A 15,096-nucleotide genomic window follows, 5' to 3' on the forward strand; every position below is an offset into this window, starting at 1 on the left:
TCAAGGCATAGGGTTGCCACGCTTTAAAGCTAATTTTTCGAATTTTTCGACAACGCCACCCTGCTTATATGGTCTAAGAGGTGTAAAAAAAAATATAATGTCAGAGAAAATTAAGTTTAAAAATTTGAATATTCAGGATTTTTAAAAACTTGACATTTTAGTATGGTAAACTGAGGTGAATTTAGAAAAAGGTCAAAATGTTATTTCCTTTACAAAAAGTGGTAGAAAAAAGATTGATACTGGAATCGATGATATTGTTAAAACATTAAAGTCACACATACAAATGAAAAATGTAAAAATCTGCAACTGGAGATATGGAAGTTTAAAAATCAAAACCGTTAAATTCGATGTTTGAGAAATAATTCATCAAAAATTAGCACGTATTTGAAATAATGTTTCTGTTATTACAGAGCAAAACGAAAATAAGTTGACACGTTTATGCCAAATTTTTGATTTGACTTAGTTTTTGGCTCAAGTGGAGAAAATGTCGAAAAAAAAACACTGTTTTTAAAATTTTTGAGCTTATGAAGTTTAGGTTTTCAAAAAAAAGGTTGAGATATATTCTTTTAAGGAGAGGTTCGAAAACTAAAATTAGTTGAAAATTGACGAAACTAGAGTATTTGCATTGGCTGAAGGTCTAAAAAAATCGTTTTTTATCCCTAGGTCCAGATTTAAGATATTTTGAAAAATTAAGTATGCAGTTTTAATATATTCAATATGCCATACAAAACATATTAGGTCACTAGAAAAATATTTTTAAATTTCGTTTTTTTTTTTTCCTTAAACAGTGTAGGTATTGAAATGTAAAAATCTGTAATTCTTATAAAATACACAGGAGCCAAAAACTAAGTTAAATCAAAAATTTGGCAGATACGTGTCAAGTTATGAAATGAACTAAACTAATAAATAAATTAAAAAACCAGAACAAAACTAAAAAAATTAACCACTAATATCACAGACTCTTTACCTTATGATAGCTCAGTATTATCTTTGTCTCTTTTTTTTTTTCAAATTTTGACTTGTTTTTGTTTTTTTAATACTTTTTTTTTTATTTTAAATCATTTTTTGAAAAGTTGAGACCTCTATCCTATATCAAAAACGTTACACTTAAAATGGCATCTGGACTTATTGCTAACTTCATTCCATACATTTCAAGACACCCAATTTTTACTAAACATATTTTGTAAAATTAAACCAGTGAGTGGTGACACATATTCGTTATAGTATTTTTTCTTTAACAAAACACATAGCTTCCGGTTTTGTATGCCGTTGGACAAGATTTCTAAACTATTTCAATACAACAAAATTATAATAACAATTTCTTAGAAATTTTAACCTTTCATAAAATAACCAGCTTTATTCTGATTCTGAGCTAATAGCTTTATAAAAATCTTCTGATTGTGGATGAAAATGTGTCTGTCGTTCAAAATGAACTCGTAGACTCTTACTTAATACAATACACGTCGACCTTCTTTAGATTCTTAGTAATGAAATCTGAGACCTAGTGAAAGACTCTCTAAAATTCCAATGACTGAATCATCGCTAAGCGGATATAGTTGTAAATCACTACAAAACAACCAAAATTACTTTCATCCGCCTTGAAATCATCGGTGTTTTGTAATACCTTACTAGAAAGTTCAAGTGTTCGGAAATAAAAGCGTTGATAAGAAGAATCTGTCAACGACACGTCGCGTCATCCTTGTCGTCGTTGTTGCCGCCAAATGTCTTCAAAAGGAAAAGAATTATTGCTCCAGACTTGGCGAGTGGCAAATATATTCGCATGCTTATATGGTATAGCTTCAATTCAAACTGGCAAAATGATGGCTAAACATAGAGAAATTCACACGATGCCCTGTGGTGCATGTGCACATTGTACAACCGTGAGATAGATTTGTGTGGAATGAAGAAAAGTATTTTTGTTCCTTTTTTTTGTTCTTTTTTGTCTTTGAACATGTTTTAAGATGAATCTTGCCAACACCTTTCATTTGTCTCAGCTTCTTTAATCATTTTGGATTCCGGATGACTCAGTGCTTTGAATTTTTGGGAGAAACTTAGACTTAACCATATTTGGTAAATAAATTTGAGAGTTAAATAAGCGTAGGAAGTTGAAAGACTAGTAGCATGCGTCACGGATTCCCTGAACTTGAGACAAAAATATCTAATTTTTTGGCTTAAAAATAAACTTGAAAGATTGCATTAGAACGAAGATAGATCACTCAAAGTATAACTATGTTTTTAAAAACAGATTATTGAATTTTCTTATGTAATATGAGAGGTTATTAAATTAATTTATTAAATTTAATTGTGACAATCTGATTTCAAATGAAATTAATGTACATATTCTGATATTCACCCCACAGCTTCGCTTTCAATAGAAGTGCAACCCACGTTAAGAAAGAAAAAAATATAAAGTCATTAATCATTTTGTTTAGACTTTTTGTATAAACACTTTTTTGTCACACCCACCATAGTCTACCAAAGAAACTCCATGATCAAACTTCGAGGGTCAACATTTTTTATTCAAAAAAAAAAAAAAAATAAAGGTCAACCCCACAAACATCTGAAGTCTCAAGTTTATAAATATAAACAAAAAGAATATTTAGAATCAAAGACAACAAAAATGACTGCACAGTTCCGCTGAGTATATATGACACCTCATCAGACAATTAATTGGCATTAAGTAGGTATGAAAATTGCCATAATCAAAAATCAACAGTCAACTTATCCAAACCAAAACCAAGCCTTCAAAGCTATATTTTTATCTCAAAACTTGTCACATTTCCCGCAGACATGAAGGCATAAAATAAATATTAATTAAGAGTGAATCAACTTTTTATTGCAATTTGTTGTTATCTAATTGCAAGCTTTATACAGTTTTGGTTAAGTGTTTTTGGATCTTTTTAACGCGCATATCAAGTAGTCAAATATCAATTTTATCTATTAGCAGAGAAGTATTAATTTGTATTTAATTCTCACGACCTAAAAATGTCTAACAATTTAGTGAGTAGCTATTTTTAATAAATTGTGTGATAGTTGAAATGAATGACAGTGATTTGAATTGCAAACTATGTTTGCAAATTTTTATACAGATAGTGGGTGATAATAATTTTATTTTGAATGATGAAAGGAAGTAAGAATGAACTTGTTTACAAAATTTAAATTTTTTTTGCAGGTATCTTTATTTTTGATATGGGCGAAATTATGACTTTATTGTCTTGATAACAAGGGAATGGCAAGGCTTGTTGTCTATAATAATTACTTTGTATCATTTTGATGAGATCACTGTATTATAATATATACAAGTAAATTTTAAAGATAAAGATGGAATGTGAAAAATTTGAAAAATTTATTCAGTTGGAATGCAAATTGAAAGTTATAATTAAACATCATGCTCATTGTCATCTTGAAAAAAATCATGAACTTCAAGATTTTTTGTGGATAAATAAGACTTTCTTCTTATTTAATGAACTTTTTGCATTTTGCATCATTTTAGAATTTGGTAGTTTGTCTATCTTATCATAACGGATTTTCAAATTTCGAAAAAAACCCTACGTTCGACCATATTTTGCCATCCACTGCTCTTAATAGAATATTTTTTTAATATTTTATGCTTAAACCTGATAAATCTAATAATAAGAAGAAAAGTACGTATACACCCGAGTGTACCATGAAATTCTTCTCTGTATACGATTTCAAAGGCTTTTAATGAGCATCTTAGTGATAAAAGTAGATAAAATTATAAAGTATCTTCACAATTTGGAAAACATATTTGAATCATTTATTTGCAAAACATGATAAGTCCACTTTTTTTTAAATTCGTTTTTTTGACTAAATTTGTACTCCAGGGATAACCACCTCTGTCTTTAAAATATGAAGTATCTACTCCATCTATATCCGATTTTACAGCTACGCGAAATATTTTTTTAGTATCAAAAACAGAATAAGTCCCGGACTTATCATCTTTTGAAAATAAACAACAGCTTCTTTTTGTGTAAATGGTATATTAGATTAATGGCTGAAAATCTTAAGTTTAAAGCTACTTTAAAGTTAAATAAGCAGTCCGGACATTGCATTTTATTCTCAAATACAATTGTTTGATAGACTGGGGCTAAAAGCAAAATTGCATATCCATTTAAAAACTAATTTCACATCCGTTTATTTTCAAAGTATGATAAGTCCAAAAGCGTTTTTATTATTTATCTTTTGAGCTATCGCTCCAAAAATTAAAAACGAAACGGTATTTTGTAGCTAGGCAAGAGTTCTACAGAATGTATTTTTTATAAATTTTTCTACGCATATCAAAAGAAAATAGAACGTTTTTTTCTTCTCCTGAAAAATTTAAAATCATGGACTTATCATGTTTTGCAAATAAATGATTCATTTATAAGAAAACCCGGTGTTCATGTTCATGCAAAATAAAGGTTATTTGGTTACTGAATGCAGTTTACTATTGGATATACAAAATTTGAATACGTTTTTCAGTCACACCACTTTTTTTTAGCCTTTTCCCGAGGTAAAATGATACAAAAATGAAATGTAAATTTTACTTACGCCGAATTTATTCACACTTCATTAAAAAACGGAAATTTTAAAATGCGAGTTTACAGGTTTTCAATTTTTAATGGCAACTTTAAATATAATGAAGATTTAATAAATTGGGCCTAGAAATTTAAATAAAATGTGATATAAGTTCCAAAAACAACTTTAAAAATAAATTTATGTAAAAAAAAAAAACAGATTGAAAAAATCTTCTAAAATAACTTTGAAATTCAAAAATTGTTCAACATAATTTTAAACAAAAATTGTTGTTCAATTTTTATTTTTTTATTAAAATCAACCTTTAACTAGTATTTTAAAAAATGCCTCTCTATGACGAAATTTCTTTATGAATTTAATAAGTTCGATTTTGAGAACGAAGGGGTATTATTTCTGATTTATACTGAGGCTTCTTACAACCTATTGAATTTGAAAGAAAGACAGAAATTTAGCAAACGGCTCAGTGGGAGATGATTTTTTGAAAAAAAAAAACTTTTCATTAAAGTTTAGACCTTGTTTTAAGAAACATAAATGATGATCGATGAAATATTTTTTGCTTTCACAAAATTGGTATTGCATTTCAAATTTCTGCTTTTCAAAGTTCTATAAATCTCGTGTTCCGAAAATCTGTAATTCTACAGTTCCGCTATTCAAAATTTTGTAAACTCTTCTAGTTTTCGGAGTTCTTTATTTCAAAATTCTGTAGGTAAATGGAAAAAAAAATTGTTTGTCAATATGAAAAAAAAAAAAAAAAATGTTTTTCCATTTACAGAATTTTGAAATACTAAATTATGGATTTACGGCATTAAGGATATCGAATTTTGGCAGTTGCAGAACTATGACCCCTTTGTTTGATTGATGTTTATTTAAATTTACTAAAAACCATACAAAACCCGGAAGTTAAATTTTATATTTTTATTTTTTATGTAAAAAAAAACTTGCTTAAGTGCAAAAAAGTTAAACAGAATAAAATAAAATGCACGACTGGGTCGCACGTACTTGCTCTTAGAATTCAAAGCAGGTAGGTACTAAAATTTTTAGACCGCAGGTGGCCATGGCACAGAGGAATAGATGGATGACTTCAGAGCCAGACATCGTGGGTTCAAACCCAGCGGTCGGCTCAGAAGTTTTTTCTAAATCGCCAGCTTAACTGAAGCCACCTGTGCGATAACATGAGACAATTTTCAACTATGTCTCCTCCTCTGTGCCACGTAGTTCAGTGTTGTATGTTCTTCTCTCGTTCTTTCTCTCTTTGTCTTTCTGTGTTGTATTAATGTCTTGTGTTGTATCAGCAAAATGGACCTAGATTCCGAAGCTGCAGTGTTTCTAGTCCGGAGATTTACCTTCAGACTAGTTTAATATGTAATGTAATGTAATTTTTAGACTTTTTTGTACAAATTTGTTAAATGTATTTGAAAATAAAAAAAATTAAAAACACTTCTTCATATTAAAAAAAAAACAAAATCTTTAAATGAAATTGAAGTCAAAAAAAAATAATCATCTTAATTTATTTTAAAAAAATGCATTTTTAGAGAAAAAAAAAATTCAAAGTCTATAGTAGTTTTTTTAAAAACTAATTTTTTATAAATAGGTCTTTGAACTAAAGTTTTAAAATGAAATTGTTATGTTGTTTTGTAGCAGTTATTAAGCAACACCTAAAACGGTAATTTCAAAAAAAATCAATGTCCCGTTTTCGAAAATTCGATTTTTAAAACAAAAATTTTTAAAATTTTTAAAAATAACGATTTAAAAAAAAAAATATTTTCCATTAAAAGATAAACCATATCCAAAAACTATTACTTGAATTTTCGGTATTTCTGATTTTTCAAATTATGTACATGCGTTAGAATTAGAAACTGAAATTCACCCTATTTTACACCAAACACAAAAATTTTATGAATTTCAAAATTCTGTGTTCCAAAAATTTGTAAATGAGAAAAATTTGTAAATTTTTAGCGCATCATGATACTCTAAGATGCGCTATTATGGATTCTTGTGACGAAAGAATATTGAACTAACATTCAGACCTACTTTTTATTAAGGATTTAAAAACAAAACGGCACCGATAGGAACGAACCTAGAACTCCGGTTTTACTATCTTATAATCCATTAACCATTGAACGTCTTAGAGCCGTTTGCTGAATCGAAACTTAAGGATTTAAGTTCAAAATAAATCCTTATGTGACAGTTTGCACAGAGGAAAAAGTAGACAATAAGAGTTTATATACAACATAATTTATTTAAGTTTCGTTTCAGCAAATTGCCCTTATAGACCGAGAGCCGACAGCATATTTTGGCAGTTTTGATATAACCGAAATTCGAGTGTGCACATATCTAGATATGCACCACAGTATATCAACGGAAAAAGTCTGGCAGTGATCTTTTTCAGCTTTCCCTTGCCAGACGCATCCAAAGTGCAGCAAAAAATCAATTTTTGGCGTTTTGGTATAACCGAATAAATGATACACCAAAAAATCATAAAAAATCCCCTGATTTCGAATCTGTGGGTACCGCAAGTTTCTTTTTCAGCTTTCCCCCCGCCAGACCGCTTTAAAGCATTTTTAAGTGCATTTTTCTAATAAAAACCCTAATTACTTATTTTCTGTTAGGTATAACCGTATGATGGTAACAAATTAATATTCTATGTCTATTTCAGGTCTAGAAAATATAATTTTTAGCCAGCTATTTTTCAGCCTTCCCTCTGCCAGACGCATCCAAAGTGCAGTCAAAAATCAACTTTTGGCGTTTTGCTAGGTATTACCCCAATAAATGATACACCAAAAAATCATAAAAAATCCCCTGATTTCAAAAATGTAGGTACCGCAAGTTTCTTTTTCAGCTTTCACCCCGCCAGACCGCTTTAAAGCATTTTTAAGTGCATTTTTCTAATAAAAACCCTAATTACTTATTTTCTGTTAGGTATAACCGTATGATGGTAACAAATTAATATTCTATGTCTATTCCAGGTCTAGAAAATATAATTTTTAGCCAGCTATTTTTCAGCCTTCCCTCTGCCAGACGCATCCAAAGTGCAGTCAAAAATCAACTTTTGGCGTTTTGCTAGGTATTACCCCAATAAATGATACACCAAAAAATCATAAAAAATCCCCTGATTTCAAAAATGTGGGTACCGCAAGTTTCTTTTTCAGCTTTCCCCCCGCCAGACCGCTTTAAAGCATTTTGAAATGCATTTTTCTAATAAAAAACTAATAGCTTATTTTCTGTTGGGTATAACCGTATGATGGTAACAAATTAAAATTCTATGTCTATTCCTGGTTTAGAAAATATAAGTTTAACCCAGATATATTTCAGCCTTCCCTCTGCCAGACGCCCTTAAAGGTTTCCCAAACAGGTTTTTCCATAGAAAAAACACCTACTCAAGTAGCACAAAAGTCTAAGATACACCAAAATATTTGGTGTTTTTTTTTCTCTTTCGTGATATGCATTTTGAATATAAAAAATACACCATTTTCTCGTATAAAATAAACTCCGGTGGTTAAAAAAATATACCGATTTTGGTGTATAAATGGCACTAGTGGTATATTAAATGATCTGTTTTTGGTGAAAATTATCCCTTTGAAATTGAAAAATACACAATAAATCTATGGATAAAATACACCATTTAAATTATTCTGATTTAAAATTTGAACCAAAGTTTATTTTTTATCTCAAACAGTTTGATGAATTCTAATTCACACCATTTCTTATGAAATAAATGAAAATGAATTTTTACTCACTTTCATAATATTGCCATAAGAAACCAATGGTTAAATATGATTTTGTTTGCCAAATTTTAAAACGAAACACATTCTATCTACTAATTTTAGATGCTACCCCCTCTAAAAATCGAGCGCCTCAAAAATGTCAGTGAATTAATGATTTTTTTTTCGATTTTAAGAATCCATTTTTCAAAAATTATAATTTTTGTGTTGTTTTCCATTTTTTTAAGAACATTTATTTTATAATGAATCGAAAAAACTAAGAATGCGGGACTATTAGGTCGATAAATATACTATTTTAATAAAATAATTAATCGCTGTCTTCTATTTTTAAATGGCGTCCATTGAAAAATATGGCGTCTCCCACATATGCATTTTGGTGAATTTTATGTCCACAGGGTGTGCTTCCTACACCAAACAGAGTGCACAAAATAAACCGTTTTGGTTGATTTCAGAATCAAATAATTTTATGCACCATTAATGGTATATTATAAAAACAACTGAATATCGGTGTATTTTTTGCACGGAATCTCAAAAAAATGTTGAAATTTTGTACAGAAAAGACAGTGGTATAATTTTTATACCACTAATTTTGAGAAATACACCATATTTTTTCAATTTTCTCAATTTTACACCAAAATTAATGAATTTACACCAATTTATACACAAGTGTGCTACTTGAGTAGTTTCTGTTTTTTTCTTATAAAATTGAAATAATATTTTTTTGTTTAGAGTAACCATATGATGGCCAAATATTAAGTTTCTCTGCCTTTTCCTGATTTAGAAAATGTAAGTTTAAGCCAGTTTTATTTCAGCCTACCCTCTGCCAAACGCCCTAAAAGGTATCTCAATAGTACGGGAAAGTTAGATTTTGCTATATGGGGCATGGGGGTCTGGGAAAAAATCCGAAATGCATTTTGACTTCAGGGATTAAAAGAGCATAAACCCAGGGATCGAAAGAGTCTAAAACCACATTTTGTACAACCGCACCAAGAATCATTTTGTTTGTCCCTATACAAAGAATTGCAATTTTTTGAAGTTTTTTGCCTACAGATCGAAAACGGTCTGTCAAATCGAAAAACCAATATTGTAACAAATGAAGGTAATTAAAAGATCTACAACTTTTACATAGAACAAATTTAAAAAAAAAAACGCTCAAGTAAAAGAGATATGACAAAAATAAGAAAATCACTTTTTGACGAGTTTAAAAAAAAAACACCCTAACTTTTAAACCAAAGGGATAATCGAAAAATGTTATTTAACATATATTGTAGAAAATTAAATTATTTCAAGTTTGTCATACATTGTTTTCTTTTTGTAGGTTCAAAAATACGCGAGTTATGTGAAAAACTAAAATTTGTATTAAAAAAAAATGGCGGCCAAATGACTCTTAGTGCGATTGAACAAAATTTGGTTTACGACTCGTGTCTTTATGCCTTTCGAGCCCTGAAGTCAAAATGCATTTCGGATTTTTTCCCAGACCCCCATGTCCCATATAGCAAAATCTAACTTTCCCGTACTATTGAGATACCTTTTAGGGCATCTGGCAGAGGGTAGGCTGAAACAAAACTGGCTTAAACTTACATTTTCTAAATCAGGAAAAGGCAGAGAAACTTAATATTTGGCCATCATATGGTTACTCTAAACAAAAAAATATTATTTCAATTTTATAAGAAAAAAACAGAAACTAGGTGTTTTTTCTATGGAAAAACCTGTTTGGGAAACCTTTAAGGGCGTCTGGCAGAGGGAAGGCTGAAAAATATCTGGCTTAAACTTATATTTTCTAAACCAGGAATAGACATAGAATTTTAATTTGTTACCATCATACGGTTATACCTAACAGAAAATAAGTAATTAGGGTTTTTATTAGAAAAATGCACTTAAAAATGCTTTAAAGCGGTCTGGCGGGGTGAAAGCTGAAAAAGAAACTTGCGGTACCTACATTTTTGAAATCAGGGGATTTTTTATGATTTTTTGGTGTATCATTTATTGGGGTAATACCTAGCAAAACGCCAAAAGTTGATTTTTGACTGCACTTTGGATGCGTCTGGCAGAGGGAAGGCTGAAAAATAGCTGGCTAAAAATTATATTTTCTAGACCTGAAATAGACATAGAATATTAATTTGTTACCATCATACGGTTATACCTAACAGAAAATAAGTAATTAGGGTTTTTATTAGAAAAATGCACTTAAAAATGCTTTAAAGCGGTCTGGCGGGGGGAAAGCTGAAAAAGAAACTTGCGGTACCCACAGATTCGAAATCAGGGGATTTTTTATGATTTTTTGGTGTATCATTTATTCGGTTATACCAAAACGCCAAAAATTGATTTTTTGCTGCACTTTGGATGCGTCTGGCAAGGGAAAGCTGAAAAAGATCACTGCCAGACTTTTTCCGTTGATATACTGTGGTGCATATCTAGATATGTGCACACTCGAATTTCGGTTATATCAAAACTGCCAAAATATGCTGCCGGCTCTTAGACTATTAGTTCTTTAATGCTATGTTTTCTAAGAAATGATGAACATTTTTCGTAACTTGTATAACAAAAAATGTAGCGAGTGTCTGAATTAAAGTTCAATAACTTTTTTTTAGTAATTAGCATTACATAAATAAAAGATAATTGGAATCCAAAATCCAATCAACAAAAAGAAAAAAAAAACGAAGGTCAACAAAACTAATTTAACGGTTTCGCGAGTAAATAATAACACTCAGTCAAGGTCAAAAACAAACACCGGATTCGGATTCAACACTGTCACTTCAGCAACTCTGTCACTACCTAAACAATGTGCTGCGAAGTAGCAAATCATTTAAATTTGATTAATGATCAAAAAACCACGTCACATCAAATTAATAACAAAAAATATTAATAAGTAAACAGTAGGTGGTTATAAAAAAATATTTTCTCACCTTGTGAGTTAGATGTTCATTGGCTTCTGACTCAGTTTTTACTGATCTTATAACTTCCGTTTTATTAATGTCAGTTGTTATTTCTTTTTTCTTGTCTTTTGGTGATATAGTTAACGTCTTTTTGCACCACAAACCATGCATGTTTCCCATCATGCTACAAAAGTTTATTTAAAAAAAATCAAAAATACACACAAATTAAACGTATAAACAGCTGGATTGAACGAATAGATATTGTATCTTTTACGATTTAACACTGTTAAGTGAAATAAATATAAAACACATTTTCACTTTGAAACTTCTAACCACCGCATATCGACGACACGACAACAAAACAACAGCGAAAGTTGATGTCATCATGAAAATTTAGCCCGCACCCAGAGCCGGTTTTAATTAAACAAACTCTAAAAACGGTATAGAAAGATAGAAAAACAAACCCCAACTGAGAGGACACAATATCAAAACCAATACTCAAAGCTTAACTTGAAGCTTAAACGATGTTAAGTAAATCGAACAAGTCACGCTATTATATCAAAAGAATCACAAACACAATACAGTAGTTCCATCATCCCCCAAACGCCATCAAATAAAACTCAACAGATACTGAATTAAAAGCCATAGATACTTTGTCTTTTTTTGTTTCAATTTCAGCTATAGAATAGGAATTTTTTTTTCTGTGGTTCAATTTTAATTCACAAAATTGATTTATCCACTAGAAAAAGTGGAAAAAAATACTAATAACTTTATTTTTATAATAATGTAGCCATTCGCATGCAAAGAGTTATGACGAGAAGTCCAGAGAGAGGGTGAGGCTAACGTCAAGTTCGTGTCTTGTTTTTTTTTCAGCTTTTGGAAGATGTATCTACCTTCTAGCTATTGGTTAATGTTATGAAAAAGTTCTTTATTTTTACTTCGAATTCAATTCAACAACACCAGCCGGCATATTATTCTGACTGAATGTTAATGGAATTTGTGACGACATTCCTACATATTTAATAGATTTCTGTACATAACCTATACAAATAGAAGAGACACGCGTTTAACAGTGTTTTTGTTTTGGTCGTTTATTTATTTTTTTTTTTTTGGTTAGCCTTGTCTGGAAATAGGTTTGGTCAATTTCCAGCTAAAGGTTGTATGTTTTCGATGGTTTTTGAGATATCCAAAAATAAAATCAATGGATTCATATTCTTTGTTTAATGTAGATTAAAAACAAAACCTAAAGAATAATAATTTTTCGATTAATAACTAATAAGGGAATGAATAGAAACTTTTTGATTACAGATTAAAAGTTTGAGTTGTTCGATTTCTGATTTTGATTTCATTTCTTTTAATTCATGACTATTAATGCATAACATAAATATAATAGATACTTACATTATCTAATGCGTAACTTCTAATAGATGATGGACTCAAGCTGAAGAGACGATTAAATGTTGGTGAACTTGAGCTAGTTGATGGAGATATTGATGAAGCCAATTCGGAAAAGATTGGTGAATCCTCTGAAATTATACATAAAATAAAAAGTAAAAAATGCTATTAAATGGAAATGTAAAAAATACATGATTAAGTTATTGAAAACAAGCAATGATGCTGATCGGATAACTGTTTTGGGTGTATTTAATTGCATAAGGCTTGATGTTGCAGACACAAACGTTTCACAATTTATCCATTTGAAAGGTTACAAAATGTGCAAAAAAAAGTCGTGTCGTCAGATTAATTACTGAAAAATTTAGGTTTAGTTTACGATACAAATAAGTTGCGCATACGCCACAGTGAGCCTTAAGTTAATTCTAATTAATTCACAACTAAATAGTGAAATTGGTGTACTTTTGCTTTTACTTCCTGTCAAATTTTATTTTAGGTTACTAAAATGCTTTTGCATACAAACTTTAATTGAAATGAAGAAATATGTTTTTATTTAAAAGGACTTAATTTCCACAGATAACACAACAATTTTAAATAAGATCGTAAGAGACATTTTTGAGAAAAATAAGTTTTTCATTTTGTTCATGTAGGTTTGATATATCAATATAAAAAAACTGCATTAAAAAAAAAACAAAAATATTTAATGCAAAAAAAAAATAGCATTACAAAAATATTTCTTGAAACTGAAAAAAATTTGCGATCGAAAAAATGTATTACTACGGGAAAATATTTACATTAAAAAAAATATTTATTGCAACTAAAAATATTTTGGATAAAAAGTATGTTTTTTTATTCAAAAACAATTGATTAAAATAACTTTAACTTTTAAATTAATTTTAGGTGTATAATTCTAGCTTTTGAAAAAAGTATCATTCATAACTGTAAGTGTTGCCGTTGTGATGATTGTATGTAACACCTCTACAAAACGTCATTATCAATCCTTTGTTCTTAAGTTATCGTACTTTCCCCTGAAATGTTTCGGTTTTACTTGAGTAAAACTAAAAATCCGAACCTAAGCTAGATTCAAATGGCCATACTTCGGTTAATTTTCAATGAAAAAATTTAGTGAGCCCAGTATTTTGAAGAAAATTTAATATACTTTTTTTCTTTAGAGCAATGTTTATGGCTATCTCATTCCAAAAAAATACACAACCAAAAAAGCCAAAAAACTAAAAAAATCGAATTTTTTGATATTTTTTTTATGATTGTTTCGACTGTTTTTTATGGAATTTTTTTTTTCAATTTTTAAAAAACATTATTCTTATAGGAAATTAAATTCTCCACAAAAAGTTTTAAATCTAATGTATCAAAATTTTGGTTGGTTTACGAGATACATATAGGTATTTAAAAAAACCAAAAAGAGGGCTTTTGTACCCCTATCTTCAATTTCCACCCTCATTTAATAGCAGTCCAATTGGGAGCTCATCATTATACTCTTGGAAAAAATAAATGTGTTAGAAAAAACTAAATGGGTTTCCAAAAAAATACCAAATACAAATACGCATTACATATTTTAATTTCAAAACCACGCGTTTTAGTGTTACTAAATGTTATGGTTCACTTATTGCCGCTCTGCAGCATGACGGTTAGAACGTAGTGTGAAAATAATCTTATCAATGTAAAGCTAAAAACGTTGGTAAATTAAAACATTTTTGAATCGCATTTTCTATCATCTTAATGTCATGTTTGATTATTATCTCAATTTTTTTTTGTACGAGTGCATAGCTTGATAAAAAAAAAGATACGAAACATACAAATTTTTAATACAAATCGTTTGAGCTGTTTTTGAGAACAATAAGATAGAAGAGAGATACAGACAAGCCTTTTGCTTTTACTACATTTATTTCAAGTAAAAAGATTTTTAGTGGGAAACTTTTGCACAAGAAAGAATTCTTCACAACAAAAAGAAAAGTATTTACCCAACCTAAATGATTATTTCAAAAATATTCCAATATCAAAAACTCACCACTTAAATGATCCACTGGTGAACAATCCTTAGCAAAGGCAAACATTTCGTTGTTATTAGTAGCATCTGCTGAACTAAGTGTAATACTAGGTTTCCTAACCCCCAAGAATTTCCCATTCATGGAATTGCATGTCGAAGAACTCAACCCCATATCACGAATGGGTGACGTTTTCTGTATTCCATTCATGGTAATTATCGGTGCCGAAGGTGCTTTCCCATGATGCAGTCCATTCGACGACCGATAGTAGTGCGACGTTGGATGCTGAATTTGAGGTGGTGACACATGTGGTTGATATCTACTCCCCGCAGTACTATGGTGAATTGACAATCCATTACTACCGTTAGTGCTGCCATTGTAACCCGTTCCAAAGGTATTATCACATTGATACTTTGGTATTGCCAGACGTAGTGTGTGACGCGAAGCTAGTCTACGTGCAGGCGCATATTTATTTCCCCCCACTGAATGAATTGAGTCATTCAGCGATGAAGTGTGGTGATGGTGAGTATGTGGTGAATTCATAATTCTCTTTGATTATGCGCGTTC

At 30.0% G+C, this 15,096-nt stretch overlaps 1 protein-coding gene across 4 annotated transcripts in view; it reads right to left on the minus strand.

Moving 5' to 3' along the window:
* LOC129912266 (NAD(+) hydrolase sarm1) overlaps positions 1–15,092 on the minus strand; it is a 92,871-nt gene extending 77,779 nt beyond the window's left edge. The window contains exons 1-2 of one of the 4 annotated variants that reach the window (XM_055990448.1): positions 14,553–15,092; positions 12,536–12,660 (exon numbers count right to left, since the gene is read on the minus strand). In XM_055990448.1, the coding sequence (XP_055846423.1) occupies positions 12,536–12,660; positions 14,553–15,072 (645 nt within the window). In that variant the 5' untranslated portion in view covers positions 15,073–15,092. The remainder of the gene's footprint in view (positions 1–12,535; positions 12,661–14,552) is intronic. The other 3 variants (XM_055990444.1, XM_055990442.1, XM_055990443.1) reach the window with 3 other exon arrangements.
* Positions 15,093–15,096: the final 4 nt, after the last annotated feature.

Source organism: Episyrphus balteatus, chromosome 2 (genome assembly GCF_945859705.1).
Source record: "Episyrphus balteatus chromosome 2, idEpiBalt1.1, whole genome shotgun sequence".
NCBI lineage: Eukaryota > Metazoa > Arthropoda > Insecta > Diptera > Syrphidae > Episyrphus > Episyrphus balteatus.